At 45.9% G+C, this 19011-nt stretch overlaps 1 protein-coding gene across 1 annotated transcript in view; it reads left to right on the top strand.

Annotated features, from left to right (window-relative positions):
• The first annotated feature begins 241 nt into the window (after positions 1 to 241).
• Positions 242 to 19011, top strand: part of ADCK1 (aarF domain containing kinase 1) — a 117656-nt gene continuing 98886 nt past the window's right edge. Inside the window, exons 1-2 of the mRNA XM_065404067.1 lie at positions 242 to 378; positions 8352 to 8435. Coding sequence (XP_065260139.1) covers positions 253 to 378; positions 8352 to 8435 — 210 coding nt within the window. The 5' untranslated portion in view covers positions 242 to 252. The remainder of the gene's footprint in view (positions 379 to 8351; positions 8436 to 19011) is intronic.

Genomic DNA, 19011 nt, shown 5'->3' with positions numbered 1-19011 from the left:
GCACTAGACCACACTCTCCTCTCATAGCAAGAGATAGAAACCATGAGGCCTGTTCTAATAGAGTCCTCTGCTCCAACAGACCTTCACATGCTCACTTGACAGCTGATCAACCTGAAAAATGAGTTCTGGAAGGAAGCACTTGGATGACTTTGAATTTTTGGCCAAGGCTGGCCTGAATTGTTCCTCATGTACTCCCTTCTTCCACTCAAGTGGTGATGGTTCCTGTTTTGTATCTCTGCAGTGGTCGCCAGCATGGCCAGAAGGGCCTTGAAACTTGTCTCTCTGGCAGCAGCCAGCTCTGGTTTCTACCTGTACAGCAGCAAGTACCTGGATCCCAATGATTTTGGAGCTGTTCGGGTGGGCAGAGCCATTGCCACAGTAAGTTTCACCCTGGCAGTTTGTGTGAGGGTAGGGTGAGAGATTTACTGGCTGGGTTAGAAGGATCCTCAAGAGAGAACTGGAGTTCACACGAGCTCAGTTCTGGCGCTGAGTTTACTGTATTGATATGTTTCAAATGCACAGTTGGCTCTGAGCTCCAGGAATTTGGGTTTTTCTCTGTTTTGTTATTTGTGTGGGGAAAAGAGGTTAAACACGTAGAAGGGCTAGAGGGTAATTTACAACGAAGAGGAAGAGAGACAGATTGTGACAATGAGTGAAAGTATAGCTTATTGGGGAATCTATCTGGACAGCCCTGTGGGGCCTACACCCACTTTGCTATGTCTCTTTACCCCACATCCCCTTCACCCACTTCTTATCCAGAACTCAGTCCTGGGCATCACCCCACTGCTTTTTCCAGTCATTTTGCTTTGAAGCTGCTCACCGCATCCTTGATGGTGGCTCCTTTTCTCCTACAGCAACCGCTCATTGAAAGGACCATGTTGTTGAATGAATAGTGTGTTGGGACCCTGCCTGTAAACTTTGTCTTGGGGTCTTTAGTGGGAGGAATTTGGGGAGGGGAAGGTGTCTGAATGTGTTTTGGGGGGGGATTATTGTCAGGGAAAGGGTAAAGTGGGAGAGGTGAGACAGGAGACGCACGTGGGGGCAGCACACACACTGTTTCTAAAATAAATGCCGAAGAGCCCCACTAGTCCTGGATGAGTGTTACCTTCATTTCACCACAGATGTTGATCACAGCATTCAAAAACATGAGCATGACAGCTAGACAGGTTGTAACCCTCTCCATGAGAGCCTTCTCTGGAGAATCCATTGGCAGCCAGATTTACAAGGTAGAGCAGAAACTGTGTAGGAGATCAGTCTGTCCTGCACCTCTGTTGTGCCATACATTTGTCGCTTCAGGCCAGGAGCTCCATCACTTACAAGCCCCTGGTGCTAAGCAGCTGTCAGCCTGCATCTTCTGCACTTTTTAAATGCTTCATTAGTGAGAATTACAAGGAGCGCCGTCTGTAGCTGATCTCAGAATCCATTACCCTTTACACACGCAGGCTGGAAAGGTGTGTAGGCCAGAGCAGAAGGTGATGTGAAGAATGTCTGGGACCTGAGAGGGTGTTTGTTTTGAAAGTGTATGGCAGAAACATAAACTGACACCATCTTATTAAAAATAATGCAAAGTATAGTACTTGGCACTTTATCATTTCAGTGTCCCAGACTAAGGAGTCCGTAGAGGAGGCTTTGGAACAAACGATCAATTAAACAGTAATAAGTCACCAGGGCCAGATGGTATTCACCCAAGAGTTCTGAAGGAACTCAAATATGAAATTGCAGAACTACTAAAGGTGGTATGTAACCTATCACTTAAATCAGGTTCTGTACCAGATGACTGGAGGATAGCTAATGTGACGCTGATTTTTAAAAAAGGCTCCAGAGGTGATCTGGCAATTACAGGCTGGTAAGCCTAACTTCAGTACCAGGCAAATTGGTTGAAATTCTGTTCTTTACTATAGTTAGCAGACATATATGTGACGGGTTGGATCACAGAAACCCCCTCGGGAGCTGCCACCTGACGTACCAAGACTACCCCTGCTCCTGTTTTCCCTGCCAGCTCAGGACTCCAGCACCCTGTCTTGCTGAGCCAGACACTCCCGTCTGCTCCAACACAGACCCAGGGTCTGAATAACTTGCCCCAAAGCTGCAAGTTTACCTGAAAACAGCTCACAGAAGTGTGCTTGTCCTTAGTACTCGGATGCCCAACTCCCAATGGGGTCTAAACCCAAATAAATCCGTTTTACCCTGTATAAAGCTTATACAGAGTAAAGTGATTTTATTAAATACAGACAGTAGGATTTAAGTGGTTCCAAGTAGTAACAGACAGAACAAAGTAAGTCACCAAGCAAAATAACATAAAATGTGCAAATCTATGTCTAATCAAACTGAATACAGATAATCTTACCCTCAGAGATGCTTCAGTAAGTTTTTTTCTCAGACTGGACACCTTCCAGGCCTGGGCACAATTCTTTCCCCTGGTACAGCTCTTGTTCCAGCTCAGGTGATAGCTAGGGGATTCTTCATGATGGCTCCTCTTCCCCTCTGTTCTCTTCAACCCCTTTATATATCTTTTGCATAAGGCAGGAACCCTTTGTCCCTCCCCCACTGGAAAAGCACCAGGTTAAAGATGATTCCAGTTCAGGTGACATGATCACATGTCACTGCAAGACTTCATTACCCACTTGCCAGCACACCCATATACAGGAAGACTCACAGGTAGACACAGCCATCTGCAGACAATGGGAGTCATCAAGATTTCAAACCACCATTAATGGCCCACACTTTGCATAATTACAATAGGCCCTCAGAGTTATATTTCATATTTCTAGTTTCAGATACAAGAGTGGTACATTTATACAAATAGGATGATCACACTCAGTAGATTATAAGCTTTTTAATGATACCTTACAAGAGACCTTTTGCGTGAAGCATATTCCAGTTACATTATATTCACTTATTATCATATTTTTATAAAACTATTCCAGTTACATTATATTCACTTCTTATTATGTTTTTATAAAACCATATAGACAGCACAACGTCACAATATAGATGAACATGATTTGTTAGGGAAGAGTCAACATGGCTTTTATAAAGGAAAACAATATGTGGACAAGGGTAATCCTGTGGATACGGTGTACTTGGAGTTTAGAAAGCCTTTGACAAGGTCCATCACCAGAGCTCTTAAGCAAAGTAAGCAGTCATAGGATAAGAGGGAAGGTCCTCTCATGGATCAGTAACTGGTTAAAAGATAGGAAACAAAGGGTAGGAATAAATGTCAGTTTTCAGAATGTAGAGAGGTAAATGTGGTGTCCCCCAGGGATATGTACTGGCACCAGTGCTGTTCAATTTATTCATAAATGACCTGGAAAAAGGGGAAAAAAGGGAGGTCGCAAAATTTGCAGATGATACAAAATTACTCATGATAGTTAAGTCCAAAGCAGACTGTGAAGAGTTACAAAGGGATCTCACAAAATTGGATGACTGGGCAAGAAAATGGCAGATGAAATTCAGTGTTGATACATGCAGAGTGACGTGCATTGGAAAACATAATCCCAACTACACATACAAAATGATGGGGTCTAAATTAGCTGTTACCATTCAAGAAAGTGATCTTGGATTCATTCTCTGAAAACATCTGCTCAGTGTGCAGTGGCAGTCAAAAAAACTAACAGGATGTTAGGAACCATTAGGAAAAGGATAGATAACAAGATAGAAAATATCATAATGCCACTATATAAATCTATGGTACGCCCACACCTTGAATACTGCGTGCCGTTCTGGCCACCCCATCTCAAAAAAGGTATCTTAGAAATGGAAAAGGTACAGAGAAGGGCAACAAAAATGATTAAGGGTACGGAACAGCTTCTTTGTAAAGAGAGATCTAAAAGACTGGGACTTTTCAGCTTGGAAAAGAGACGGCTAAGGGGGGATATGACAGAGGTCTAAAAAATCATGAATGGTGTGGAGAAAGTGAATAAGGAAATGTTGTTACTCCTTCACATAACACAAGAACTAGGGGGCACTCAATGAAATTAATAGGCAGCAGATTTAAAACAAACAAAAGGAAGTTCTTCACACAACGCACAGTCAACTTGTAGAACTTGTTGCCAGGGGATGTTGTGAAGGTCAAAAGTATAACTGGGTTAAAAAGAGAATTAGATAAGTTAATGAAGGCTAGGTCTATCAATGGCTATTAGCTAAGATGTTCTGGGATGCAACCCCATGTGCTGGGTGTCTGTAGCCTCTGATTGCAGGAAGCTGGGAGTGGATCACTCAGGGATTGCCTGTTTTGTTCATTCCCTTCAGAGCACCTGTCATTGGCCACTGTGGGAAGACAGGATACTGGGTTAGACTGACTATTGGTCTGACCCAATATGGCCGTTCTTATGTTCACTGTACAAACACCACTGACCAGCCGTACACCCCAGGGGAAACTGAGGTATAGAGAGGTGAAGTGACTTGCCCATGGCTACAGAGGGTGTCAGTGGCAGAGCTGTTAGAACTCAGCAGTCCATTGCTCTCAGGCTCAATCCACTACTAGACTACGTTGCCTCCACATATTACAGTGTTTTACAGCAGCAGCCGCAAACAATATCCCACAGAAAAATCTGCTGGTGGTCTCTAGCCCTTGTAAGTACTGGAGTACTCTTTTTTTAAAATATGGGGAATACTTTTTAAAATGGTTTATTTCTTCTAACATACACAAGGCCCCATATGGTCAGGTTGCTCCAGTGTGAGCTTCTGCTATGCTGCTGCACTAATGACCTCTGCCTTCCCAGCCCTAGCGACCTGCTCTTTATCAGGGTCAGAAGATGTTAACTTCTTCGTTTTCAAGTGTTTCTCCCCAACCATGAGGGATGGAGACTTCTTTAAAATGAGGGCTTAGATTCTATTGCAAACATGTGCCTCTGGGAGTGGGGGACCTCAACGTGGACCTATAATGCCTATCCCTTAATCCAGCCTGGGCAGACCCCTACTTAGCAGGTCAGTAGGCTCCCATAATTGTTTGCGATTTGGGGGGGAGGGGGGCTTCAGTCATGGTAGTTGAACTTCAAAATGTTCAAAAGTTATATTCAGAGAAGTACCCAAAAGTCTGGATGCTTAACTCAACCTCTTGGGCCAAAGCCAGGCTGCAGCTGGGGCACTGTCTCCAGGGACATATGCAGGCCAAATTCAGCAGCAACAGCTGTAAACATGAAAAAAAGACGTGGAGAGGAAAGACAACAAATCTGACCTGCCACTATATTCTCAAACCTCTGGCGAGTTTGAGTTTTGCTAGAAGGTTTGCATCAGTTCTTAATTTGTCCATGTGTATTCATCTGTCCTTGTTAAACTTCCTTGCTTATGTGGTTTGGGGGAAAGCTCTTGCCTGAGCTCAGGTTTGGGGAACAGGTTTTGCTCATGCTTGGTCAGTCTTTGAGGGCCCAGCAGAGAGAAAACACAGAGAGGCAGGGACACTGAGTGGGGACCTCCTCCCAGGAGGTGGGGAGATCAGGTGATAACTTGAGGGGAGTGGGAAGCCAGCAGCTGGATGACTCAAAGTGGAAGCTCCATCTTCTGAGAATTTTAAAACTAGACTCGACAAAAGGCTGGGAAATGCACTATGGGCACCAATCCTGCATTGCCATCAAAAGGGACTGGATGATCTCATAGGTCTTCTTATATCTATGAAGATCAGTTCCTCCGGAGCACGGAGTGCAAAGAACTAGTCTTTGATGAAAGTGGGGTGCTCTTTGGGGCCTGGATAGCAGCAAGTCAAAGAAAACCTCTGCATTCTGGATAGCATTAGAAATCAGACGTAGCTGCTTTGTTTGCCCTCTGCCTCTTTCAGGGTCTAACACTGGCTCTGCCTTTTCAGAAAGCATCAAGTTAACATCCTATGTCTTAGCTGAAGTGCATCTCAGACACTTTTGGGGATTTAGCAATGTCAGAGTTGCCTATCAGAATCATCGTAATACTAATTTGTTGTTCAAGATTACGATGTAATTAGTAACTGCTTAATTAAATTTCCTCTTCCTCGGTAATGCAGGGCAATCTGTTAGCTGGTTCTTTTCAAGTTGGAAGTGATAATTACCATCATGCACAAGAGATAACATACGAACCAACCCAAACCTTCACCCAAAGCTGATCCAAAGGTCCCCCTGTTCCAAAGCTATTTTTTGATGTTGGAAAATGCTTGGTAAAGTCTTTCTCCAAATACTTCTTCACGTACCTCTGCAGCTCCTGGCTTCAGCAGGGACAGGAAGGGCTGAAAAATCACAAGAAAAGGCTTCTCCTAACAGGTTTCTAACTTCAAAACCGGGAAATATCAGAAACGTCTGTCCAAAAAGGAAAGAGCAAAACCCTTGTTTGTATCTGATTCCCAACCTCACCCCAGAGCACAGAGCTTTGGACAGAGGTTTGTCTGAATCTTCCACAGTTTGCCCATTGCTCATTTCTAGTGATTCTCTTTCTAACGCAGAAATGCCATTGTCTCATTTGTCTCCAGAGAGTTGGGCTTGTGGACATGTTAGCGGTACTTTGTGTAAAGGGGCCCATCAAGTTTTACACTGGTGCTGGGCATTCATCCCACCACAGAATCAAATGCCCCGTAAGTTTTGAGATGTTTGGAAATCTGATTCCAGATCTGTTTTTTGCAAATGGCTCCTGTCATTACAAAGGGTGGTGGTGGGGATTGAAATCCAGATGGGAATTCTTATCACAAATGCTACAGTTAGACTCATAGACTTTAAGACCAGAAGGGAACGTGGTGATCATCTAGTCTGATCTGCACATCGCAGGCCACAGAACCTCATGCACCCACTCCTGTAATAGACACACAACCTCTGGCTGAGTTATTGAAATCCTCAAATCATGAGTAAAAGACTTCCAGTTACAGAGAATCTGCTATTAACTGGTTCATAACAGCAAGTGACCCATGCTTAATGCTGTTAAAACTTCATGAAATTGCTCTGAATATTTCCATCTCCATTCCTGCCCTTCCTGGCTGTAGAGAGAGAGAGAAACTTTAGGCCTAGGATAAAATTTTCAAAAGCATCGAAGTCCCATTTCCAAACGTGAACTAGGATCTTCAGAGCCTAACTCCCCATTGGTTTTAATGAAACTTACACTCCTTAGTGCCTAAGTCTCTCTTGGACTTAGGCCCATCAGTCACTTAGGCACTTGAAAAGGGTTACCTTGTCTACATTACAACTTTTAACCTAGTGTAAAACCAGTTGCCTGGTCAACTCCAAACATGGTTTGTGTCCACTCACTCACATTGTTAACAGGGTTAATAACTAGGGTAGCTGAGAGTGTTTCACCCTTGCCAGTAGCTTGGCTACATGGTTGTCTTCCTTAACCAGGTCAGAACATTGTTCTTTTGCATGTAGTTGGATTACCCTATTATATCTTTGTAACCAGGTTGTCTGGTTCTCTCTGTGCACTGGACATCCCAGAAAGCATTCCCCCTTGCGCTGCTCTGCATGCATATCTTTTGGCCACTCTCTCCCCAGCTGAGGCCAGGAGGAAGGGCTAGCTGCCCAGGTTTTCCCAGCACTCACTGATATGAATGCGGATGGGCAGTGTAGTAGGTGTGAGTACAATGGTAGAAAAGCTGCTACGTGGATACAAACTGAATTGTGTGATTTGTAACCGGTGAAAGTGACTAATGCTAATCGGTTACCAAACCACAGGAGTAGTTGTGATGTGGATGGGTGTTAGACTGACCTCTCCTGTACCATCCCTTGAGTAATAGCTTAGACATCACAATTTGACACCATGGCAGCTGTTCTGACATTGCCAATCCTGGATTTGCCTGCAGGGATTGGGTAGGAGGGAAAGGGAAAGACTCCCGTTCACATGGAAGCCTCAGGCTGTTTCTAGTTAGTTTCATATTCTGCTTGTCATATATGGTGGGCCTGGCTTGCGGATAAGGCACATGATTGGGTATCAAGGCTTCTTTCAGTTCTGTTCCCGGCTCTGCAATTGACTCGCTGTGTGACACTGGCCAAGTCACTTCCCTACTCTGTCCTTTTGATTTTCCCCATCTGGACAATGGACATTATCCTGACCTATCTCCCAGGGGGGTTGGGATATTTAATTAATTCATTAATACCTGTAAAGTGCTTTGATGGCCTGGAATAGAAGGTGCTCTAGAAATACAGAGTATTACTTATTTTTAATAGCTCCATGTTACTGAGTTTCCTGCCCTGCAGGGAAGTTTTCCATAAGTGTAAACCACTGATTTTCATTGACATGAATATTTTTATTTGTATTACTTTTTGTTCCTTGTGACCCTTTTATTTTAAACTAAACTTAAATTTAGGGCCTAAAGCTAAATCGAAAGAGTCCCTTTAATAAAAGCTTTGTTGGCTTGATCAGAGATTACTGCAGAGTCTTCATACTGTTTCTGGCTTGGTTTTCAGACAGCTGTTATCACCTATGACTACCTCACTTCTCTCCGGAGTGTCCCGTATGGATCACAGGAGTATGCCTACCTCAAATCACAGGTAACGTGACCATAGCACAGGGCTCTGTCCCCCAGAGGCTTGGCAAGCAAAGAGAGCTCTACCAAAGGCAATGCACTCCACCGAGCTACTTCCTTAGTCAGTCAGCCACTGGGATGAAAGCAGGTTCGATTCCCACTTCAGGCTTCTTGCTGCTTAGACTGAAGTGGAGTACCACTGATGTAGTGCACTGAGCTGCTGGGGGAGTGGGAAGGCAGGTGGCCTTGTGTTGCTTAGCAACAGCAAGACAGTCTTGTCTCTGTCCTGCTTGGCCAGTTAGTTGGTGGGGGCTGTAACACAAGGTTTGAGTGAATTGAAATGGGGCAGATATGGTGGACGAGTGGTGAATCCTCTGGGATCAGTCAGGGCTGCAGAGCATCCCTGAAGAAATAGAGAAGTAATTGGGCAATCTAAGGGACTCTTCGCTGCCAGGCTTTCTGACACTGAGTTCTGATGTAACTAATTAATATGAATAAAAATAGCATCTGTAGTGACAGGAACGAAGATTATAAATTACAACATCTCTGCCAAGGCCTTTCAAACTTGCCCTGCAGATCTCTTGTTTTTCAGTTCTGGGCTCTCCCCACCTGCACTGCCAGTTCCCTTCAATCCTGACCCACAGATCCTTGTGTTTCAGTCCTGTCCCTGCCCTGCAGCCCCTCTGCTGTACTAGTCCTGGGGCCTCTTCAGAGTAGAGAATATGGATTGTGCTGATCTATGCCAAATTAGGCAGTAATTTTGCAATAGGACTACCAAGTCTGTTTAATTTTTCACCTAACACATCTAGGAGTTAGACTCCGGTGTCCTGAGGTGAAGAACTAGTGGATTGGGCCACCCATCCCCCTACTGCCACCACCAGTGCACCACACAGCCCTTCTTAGTATTTAGTAACATATACTTGGCTTTAACTGATGCAAAGTGCTTAGAAGTGTCTTGCAGAGCAGCCTGCCTAGGGTTGCTCTCACCTTCCCCTTCAGCTAAAGAAATAGTGTTGTGGCTCTTCTAATCACAGGTGGGTGTCACTGATGCACTTGAAGAAACTGGCGGTAGATGCCAAAGTGACAAACTTGGGAGTTTGGAGCTTTCTCTCTCCGTCTGCCCGTGTCTCTGCCATCTCCATAACTCTCCAGTAGCCCTGAGGACTATGGCTTTCACTCTTGGATGCTGGGTCCAATCCAGCACTGGTTGGTAGTGAGTGAAAATCACGACCTTCTGGCAGCTGTCCATTAGTCTATGTGAATAGAAGTGGTGGGTTCTCAGTCCAGTTCCTAGTGGACAGGTGTGCACAGCACACGATCTGCCATCATAATCAACTGCCCCCCGCATTGGCAACTTTAGAGTAGTGGCCAAAGACTGAGTGGGAGACTGAACTCCCCTAGAGTTGATCAGGCCTGTGAGCAGTGTGGTGGGAGGAAGCTTGCTCTGCCGCTGCCTAAGTTGTAGCTGTTGGCTCAGAAGCCTCCAGATTCCAGGCTTGTCAATCTGGCACCTTCCCCAGCATTAGAAGTGTTTTAAAAAGACTGTACCTTTGAAACCTGAGTCTGCAGAAGGGCTGAGTTGTAGCTGCTCTGAGAGAAGCTGAGGTGGTGGAGTTGCCGGTGCTGCAGACTGCTTGTAGTTTGACAGCTGTTCCCAGCAGCCCTTGCAAAACTCCGACCTTTTGCCGTGTGTCTCCATGGCCTCATTAACCTCTGTCATGCTGCTTCTGATGGTTTGCCGATTTGTGCTCTGGGCATCAGAAAAGGGCCCTGTTCATTGGAGCTGTGCTGTGCTCTCCCCACTTGGCAGCGAAGACTAGCTGAGTCAGCACTTGTGCCTTGGCAGAGCGAGTCAGTGCGATGCAAGAGGGCTTAGCACCATGGCCTGCATTTTCTTCAAGTCTTAGGCTGCTGAGAGGGGAAAGCCAGGGATATGGAGGCTGTGAAGCAAATTCAGGCATAGCATGAGCAGGTGAAACTCCTTCAGTGAGCGTAGTATCCTGGCTTGTCTTGCTGTTGGGGGAGTATTATGGAGAGGAGCGTTTTAGCTGAAAATAACTAGGAATGTGGCCTTCTAGCAACGCTCTTGGGATGGCTGAGCTAGCAAAGTGTCAGATATGCAGAAGATAATGACCCTGCAGTGGGACTGGGGAATGGCATACAGAGCCCTTTGTTTTTAGGGCACTGGTCCCAGTCCAGCCCAGGTGGGTAGTAACTGAAAGCCTTTACTACCTGAAAGCTATTTAGTGGTCTCTGTGGACTGTGTTTGTTGGGTCTCTGTCTGGTGCCTCATGGATAAGTCATCAGAAAATCCACCATCAGACCTGGCATTAATTGGCCCCTTGTTGGCCATCAGCAGTGGCCAAGAGAGACTGCATTGCCCTCTCAGCCTGAAGGTGAGTCCCTCCAGGTCAGGGGCATGGTGCACTAGCAGATGGCAGTATGTGTTTGAGGGACACCAGTCCCGGGGGTTGCCCATGTTACACCTGTTCTGTGGATAAACAGAGGTCTTCAGGGCTCTCAATCTGGCACCAACATCTCCTATCTTGTCAGCCTCCCCACCCCATCTTTTACTCCAGCAGTGATGCCAGCCTCAATCTCCCTGTTTCTGTGCTGCTCCCATGACTATTTTTGTGTTTCATCATCCAGGCCTGGACTGATCTAAACGGCCATTACCACCTTCTGCCTCCCATCCCTCATCAAGGCCCACATCAGATAACAAAGCTACAAGAAACTAGCCAACTGACAACGGCCCAATAGAGAGTGACTTGGGGATAGCTGGCATTTATTTTAAAATATTGTGTATATATTCTGACTGGCTGTTTCCTCCCATGTCTTCTGCCCTTTGTATGCTGCTCACTCGCTTAGCCTGCCAACTCCATGGGGCAGAGACTGTGTCTGCTTGCGAGTGTAGACAGTATGCAGCACATTGTGGATGCTACTGGAATACAAAGAACACGATGCTCACTCTGTAATAATAATTTCTATTAAGCAGCTAAACAGGAGACCCTGAATAACCCACTGTTTCAGTCGAGAGATAGGAAACCTCAGTGGCAGCACCAGTTCCTGAGCCTGTTGGGGCCAAACAGGGACATAGTCATTAGGAAACAATTAAATACAAAGCAGATTAAGAAAGAAACAGGTTCCCTGGGGACTCATAGCTAGGTTCTCACTTAGCTCCAAGGAAACCTCTTCAATCTCACTCTCTTTTTCTGTCCCTCATGGGCCACTTTTGATGCTAATGTTCTCAGCCAGGCAGTTCTCAGCACCTCTTTATGATCAACAAATTGGGGGAGTATTTACTACTTCCTGTGAGACAACAGTGTGAGCTGGGATGTAGCCACGTCTCTCTGAGATCTATAAACCTCAGCTTGATGCTCTCACTTCTCTTTGCCTCTCCCTTGCTCCAGCCAAGAGGTGTGGGGAGCTACTTCTCTGCTAGTACTCCATGCCCTTTCCCAGCAATCAAGTGAGATAAGAGCCCTGTCCTTGCCACTCCTTCTGCTGACACTTATAGCTGTCAGTATCAGGAGTGAAACTGGCATGAGCCATGTAAGTTTCACACCTGCCAGAGCAACCTTTCCAATCAATATTGGTGGCTTGGCAAGCAGGGTAACCCTAATCTTCAGTCTGCAGGGAGGAATCTCATGGCACTCCTGGCACTTTCTTCAGTTGCTGCTAATGCCAGTAAGTGCTGATCCAGTCATGTTGCAGTCATCTGTGGCCATGTTTTGCTCTGGAGACACTGGATACTTAGTAGGATGTATATGTATGTCCAGTGTCAGGAGCACACCAGGAGATCAGTACTTTCACAGGTTTATGATATGGTCCTGATCATTCCTGCTAGTTCGCTTAACTTGTTGTTGGTGGGACACATGCGAAGGTGGGCATTGCCTCTTGCTCATGCCCTCATGTGTAATTCAGATCACAGGAGAGATGAGGGATGTCAGCTCAGCCACCTTTGTCAGGTTGGAGATTTCTTACCTGATGTCTTCCTTCCTTCTCTGAATTGTGACATTTCTTCAGGTTCCCTCTCCTTCTGGGAAAACACATCCTCTCCTTCTGGGAAAACACAGCCTCTCCGTAATGTCCCTGTCTCTCTAATCTCTCTTTTACCTACCCTGGGGCATTTCGAACGTGCTCATCACAATAGCATCTGGGTGCCATTGTTGACACTTCATAAATGGATGTTGTTGTCTTTCTGAAGGTCCACCTTCAGATCTGAAGGTGTCACAAAGCACAAAGTTTGTTTCATGGCTGGCATCAAAGCGTGGTGGTGGTAGCAACTAGGTGTGTGCCATCTTGCCCATTGGTACAGAAATGCTGCATGCTCGATGTGACACCCTGGCACCTCCTTATTCACCACTGTCATGTAATTAGGATATGTTTTGTACCAAGTGTGCCTTGGGAGGTATCATTCTAAAAGTCTTGATCTGCTAGACATTAATATCTCATTGGTGTGTATGTACTATTGTTGGATGTGAAGTTATGAAGTTTGGCTATGTATGTGTTACTGAAACATGTTGTGAGGTTGAAAACACCCACAAGCAGCCTTTCAGGTACAACAGTAAAAAGGCCAAACAATGTTAATGGCTTATTGAGGAAATGCACACAAGCACAAGGATTACCCCAGGAACTTTGTACAGTAGAAACCTCTCACTGCACAATGGGAACTGTTTGACCCAGGTCACAGCAAAAGAGCTTTCCAGCAAGTGGGAAGAAGATATAAAAGGGGGAAATGACATCTTGATGGTACCTCACTCTCCCTACAACAACACACCTGGAAACACCTGAGGAAAAAAGACTGAACTGGGGAGGTGATGGTCCCAAGCTAAAGGGATTTCTAGCCTATGTATGAAAACCTGGGAAACCCCAGCTGCAAAGCAAAGGCAGCTTGTGCCTTAAGAATCTGCCAGCCTGCTTATCACTCGGTGAGAATTTGCTAATTCATATCTTACCTATCTCGTATGTTAAGATCAGTTTGCGTTTTTTGTTTATTTTCTAGGTAATCTGCTTTGATCTGTTTGCTATCACTTATAATCACTTAAAATCTATCTTTTTGTAGTTAATAAACTTATTTTATGTTTAAATCCAAACCAGCGCGCGTTTGACTAAGGTGTCTGAGGAAAATCTCAGCTTCGTTACCACAAGTGTGCATGTCCTCTTCACATGGAGGGAGAGGCAGACTGAGTATTAAACCCATATACTGGCCAGATTTGACCAGGGCAGGATGGTACTGCTCTGGGGTCCTATGTTGTGAGGCTAGTGGTTAGAGAGCCCGCATGTAACCGCAGCTGGGTGTGTCTCTACCTGTGTGAATGCTGGTGAAAGTGCAAGCTTGGAGGGCTTTGCAGCTTGTCACAGCAGCACAGTGTGAAAGGGAGCCCAGGCTGGTGGGTCAGAGGGCTTAGTGGTACCCCAGTTCCAGGTGGCACCCCAGTGAGAACCCATCGCAGTCAACAGGCTTAAATAGGACAAAAATCCCATCATGCATCAGTTTAGTGTAAAATGTGGGTGCTGAGGACATGGATGTCATCATATGTTAATAGGGAGGTAGTGGAAGTTGAGGAGGGAAGGAATCTGCACTAAGGAAGTCTCCGGACATATTTAGAATCTGTCCATGAATTAACTTTGTTGGCTTCAGAATTGCTTTGTCAGGGAAAAATCATTTGGGAAGGTTAATTACCTTTGAGAGCAGAATTGGGATGATCTCCTCAGTCAAGCTGCTGGTTATTGGACCTGGGCAATTAGTTGGAAGCTTCCACCTTCTGCTGCCACTATATGAAATACAGAGCTCTTGCTCTTGGGAGGCTATTCCTGGAAGCTGTAGTGTTTGTCTCTTGAATGAGGGGGGCATTTATAAAGAGGACATTGGCATTTGGTGTAGTGGCCAGATTTCCGGAGCCTCCTGTCTCTGGAAGGAAGAGGGAAGTGTGTGTAAAGATGGCTTAAGACTTGCAGATGATTCAGGCTGGAGAAGGAGCCCATGTCTATGATAATTTCTTATGATTCTATATATAACAGTTTGAAGTTTAAAGACTGAAGCTTTGCCTGCACCTGCTAAGGGACATTCCAAGGAGCTCTCCATGGTGCTGCTCCAGAACAGCTCTGTTAGGGAATACATGATGCACCATCCCCTCGCAGCTTCATGAGCATAAGATCCTCCCACAGATATCCCCTGCCGGTGTGTCTCCTCTCTGAGCTGAAGGTACCCTCTCTATGGTGTGAGGTGAGCTGAGTCTCTGTGGCCCATGTCAGCTGATGAGAAGGGAGTTGGCGTGGACATGTGAGAACATTACAAAAAAAAACCCTGTTTGTGGTGAACTGATCTGCGAACCTCAAATTAATTTCCCATGAGACCAAACTGCCTTTAGATGGTGAACTGGCTTGTAACCAGTGACAGAGAGGGCAAAAAGCATCATGTCCCATCCCCAACATCCTAAGCCAGCCAGTTGCCATATTTTGTGCTCCCCATTATGTCTCTTCTTCATCATCAGTGAGTGCTGTCGCATGGCCAGCTCCTATGTAGAATGGCGAGCTGGTGGTTTGGGGACTCTGTGTGGGTGTGAGTGCTACAGTCTAGTGAACCACCTGTCAACGTGGGAAACATTAGAACTTTACACTGAAAATGTAACAGATAAAATAAATCCTATAATAAGATATTCCTCCCCCACTTTCAGTCTCATCAATGGACTTGCCCATTGTGTGATTGTTACTTTGGTCTTGAACTCTGAAGCGCTAGAGATATCAAGCCAATCAGGTGGTGGGCTTAGCTGAACATTGTTACGCACTTTAAGATGTTTTGTTCAGAGAAAAGGTCTGTTCCATTGTCACTTCCTGGGAGGAGAGGAGGAAGGTGAGAGGCAGTAAATGACGCCTCATTTAGTCTCAACTTGACTTCTTGGTCCTGCACCTTCATGTCTGAAATGGTCACTGGACATCTATTCCAGCAGTAGGAACCTAGCAGCAGGTTGTGAACATGTCACTCACACACTGGATCATTCCGCCAGCTGAAACTGTCTGATTTGTTGATTATCTGCAGGCTCCTTTGTGATTGTGTCTCTCTTTCCCCTATACCCTCATGGTAACAAAAAGGCTGTGTCTCACATGCGTTCTTGCTTCTTGCCTCCAGGTGGGGCTGTTCCTTCACTTTTTGATTACAGACTGTTGGTAGCTTTGTTTCCTTACAGCTTCTTAAAGGTAAAAAATAGCCAGAGGAAATTTGAGGAACATCTAGCCAAATGTAGGAATGGAAGCACTAAGACATTCTTAAAGCACAAGCTGCAGAAAGCCTGTAGGTGAGTCCATGAACCTTTTGTAACTCCTGCATGTAAAGGGAGCAATCAGAGTGAAGAAAGAGGTGTTTATTATTATTGTTGTTTTTGTATTTTGACAGCACCTAGAGACCCCATCTGAGATAAGGATCCCATTGTACTAGGTGATGTACACACATTGAGAGATGGTTCCTGCCCTGAAAAAGACCACAGTTGAGATTCGTTTCTTTACCTTGGTTTTTACCCCAGAGGAGGAGAGGTGCAAATACATATTCTGGTTTATTCAAGGAGTGACTGTCAAAGATAGGGGCATCAAAAACAAGACAGATGATGGAACTACCTGAGAAATTAAATTGCAGTCAGTGACTAAGGGCCTGTTCCGCTGACATCTGTGGGCTTTGGATCAGGCCCCAGGAATAGATGGCATCTGTCTGAAGGAACTGAGGACCCAAATGGCTGAACTCCTGGCAGCTTGTGTGGCTTATTTGAAAGCAGCTATTAAAACAAAAGACCCAGAGGGTGGCCAGTGGTATATCCATCTATTGGTGTATTCGGCCTTTGCAGCTACCTGCTGGGGCCTCCACTGTCCTTTGACATCCTTCTCCATGAAGCAGCAAGCTCTGAGGAAAAGAGCAGCAAACATTGGTCCTCCAAGCATACCTAGAGTGGACTTTCCAGAGCAGCCATTTTGGAAACCAGAGCCCTGGTCCTCCAAGGGCTAGAGGCGTTAGCAACAGTCAATCATGGCCCTGGTGGCTCAGGTAAAACGATCTGCCTGGCCTTAGCAGGTCAGTTCCTGCCTGGGAGCAGAGGAGTGAAAATGGGTGGTGCTCTCAGGCCAAAGGAGCCTGGCAGGTAGCCAGAGTTTATGGCTAGCTGATCTTATACTGAGATTGAAAAGGGAGAAGGGCCTGAGGATGTTGGTCTGTGGAGGGGCTGGAGACAAAAGGGCCCATCAGGAAGAGGCCCAGTGAGTTAGCAGCAAAGGATTGAGGTGAGCAGCATGTGGCTGCTGTTTATAGGGTCCCTGGGTTGGAACCCGGAGTAGTGAGTGGGTCTGGGTTCCCCCACCACCACAGGAAAAGTGGCATAAACTGGAAAAGGGAGCAGGCCTTATTTGGGAGCCCAAACAAAGGGCCGAATTTAAAGGGCCCAGAGCTGAGCTGAAGACCCTACCAAGGGCAAAGGGACTGTTTGTTTATTGGACTCTTTAGAACCCTGGAAGGGGTTCACTTTGACCTCTGTGACTTGGCCTGAGGGCCAAGCCACTGAAGACCCACCAAAGTCAGCTGGCAACCTGCAGGAGCACTAGGGGGGAGAAAAGGACTGTGGTACTGCATGCCGTTGCTCAGAGGCGCTCAGGAGGTGAGGGCCCATTTACACCATCTTAAAACTAGAAACCAAAGTTGGCTTGAGAATTGTAAACCCAAGAGTTTTACTTCAGGCTGGGAACAATAGCTAAGAGAATCATAAAGATTGCTGGGGCAAATCAGTGCTGGTAAGGGTAAGTCATGCTTCTCAAGCCTGTTTTCTTTTTTTATCTTGAGTTCATAAAAATGTACCTGTCCTGAACTCAGTGTATGCTCCAAATGCTACCAATGTCAGCTTGCAATAATAACTCCCCACTAAAATCTACAGACCCCACTTCCAACACCCCTCCACCCAAAGAAAAGCTTGAGAAGACAGATAGGCCTTGGAACATACCCTGATGGTCAGCAAAGTTGAGATTTGTCAGAGTGATAGGGGAAACAACTTACAGATTCAAGGGTCCTGAATTGAGAGCACCCACCTGCTCCTGACATTGAAACCTAGAGACTGTTGCCTTGAATGTTCCAGCTGACCTGAAGCACAAAGAGAAAGGTGGGTCTCTTAGCTGTGCAGGACCCAAACCTTAAAAGACTCCATCAGCTACATCCAGCACCTTGAGTTGCAAAGCAAAAGTCAGTCTCCTTGTCAGCTGAGGATGAAGGAGAACCCTGCTGGTCACTGCTGTTCTCTGGCTGTCCTGAAGCGGCAGAGGATGAAAAAAATCTCCTGTGGTTGTGTGACTTATTAACAAGGGTGGGTGAGCCTTCTCAGACATCCCTTCTGCCTACCCACAGCATCTCCTACAGAGGTGAGCATCTTTGAAAGAGTTAAAGGGGAACCAACGGCCCTCATTCCTTTAGATTTTCCAAAGGCTTTTGATAAATGTGCCACTGCTCAATATATTTAATAACCATCTGGAAAAGGAGGCAAAGTGACAAAATGATTTACCTTAGTCAGGACTAGGGAGGCCTGTGAAGACTTAAAGACAATGAGGGAATTGATCAACCTGATGCCAGGTTAAAATCACTGTAGATAAGAGACAGGTTGCGCACATTGGAAAGGTCCAGTTAAGCTGTTTGTGCACACATTGGGCTCCCAGGAAAAAGCACTGACTACCCAAATGCCACTAAGAAGGTGGGAGTGGCCAGAAAAACAGGGAGGAGAGGTACATTATGCTGGATGTCAGAGGCTTTTGATAATGATTATCATCAAATTCACATAGTCTATTGAGGGCCGTGGCGCCAGCCAGAGTGACTATGGTTGATGGTGACGTGGCAGGCACCGTGTAGTGAAGTTTCCAGATCTGGCTCAATCTTGCAAATCCAAGAATTTCTAGGACAGCCCTCGATTGGTGCCAGGTAAGGCCAGAGTATGTACCCCTTTGTGTGTCCATGGAGAGTTTGAGAGCATGGTGTGCTGAGGTGTTTTTGTCCATCCTGGGGACGAGGCTTACAAACATTCAGTGCTACCTTTGAATATAATGTGTGATTGAAGGAAGGCCAGACCTCTGTGAGATTGGCATTGCACACAAAGTCAAACCACTCTGTCCTCAGGATTTGGCACTGAGATGATGTCCCCTGGATAATGGGGATGTATAAATGCTGGAGAAAAGGCTGGCATTGGATATCGGGGATATTCTGAGTACCAGGGTCCAGGCTAGCATTGGATATCAGGGATAAATGCTGTAGACTTGCTGTGCTAAACCAGTGACCTTATCAGATTCTCCCCAAAGTGCGTATGATAAAGGAATGTGCTGGAAGGTAACACACAATTATCTTACCTGTCAAACCAGTGTCTTCATTTAGCCTGTTATGTCAGTGCCCAGGGAATAGCTGTAATGGGCAGTGACTTACAGACACTTCTCCGAGGTTGGCATGAATGTTGAAGGCGTCTTAGTGGGTCCTAGGCAGGCGCCGGGCGCTAATGTGGGAGCCACGTTGTTTGCACACTTGAGTGAAAGGCCTGTCCCGAGGGAAATCGCCTTCATTTCCATCCATTGAGCACCATGGGGTGGGGAGG

This window comes from Emys orbicularis, chromosome 4, assembly GCF_028017835.1.
Source record: "Emys orbicularis isolate rEmyOrb1 chromosome 4, rEmyOrb1.hap1, whole genome shotgun sequence".
Lineage (NCBI taxonomy): Eukaryota > Metazoa > Chordata > Testudines > Emydidae > Emys > Emys orbicularis.
Note: the sequence above shows the minus strand (reverse complement) of the source record. Positions and strands in the feature narration are given on the sequence as shown.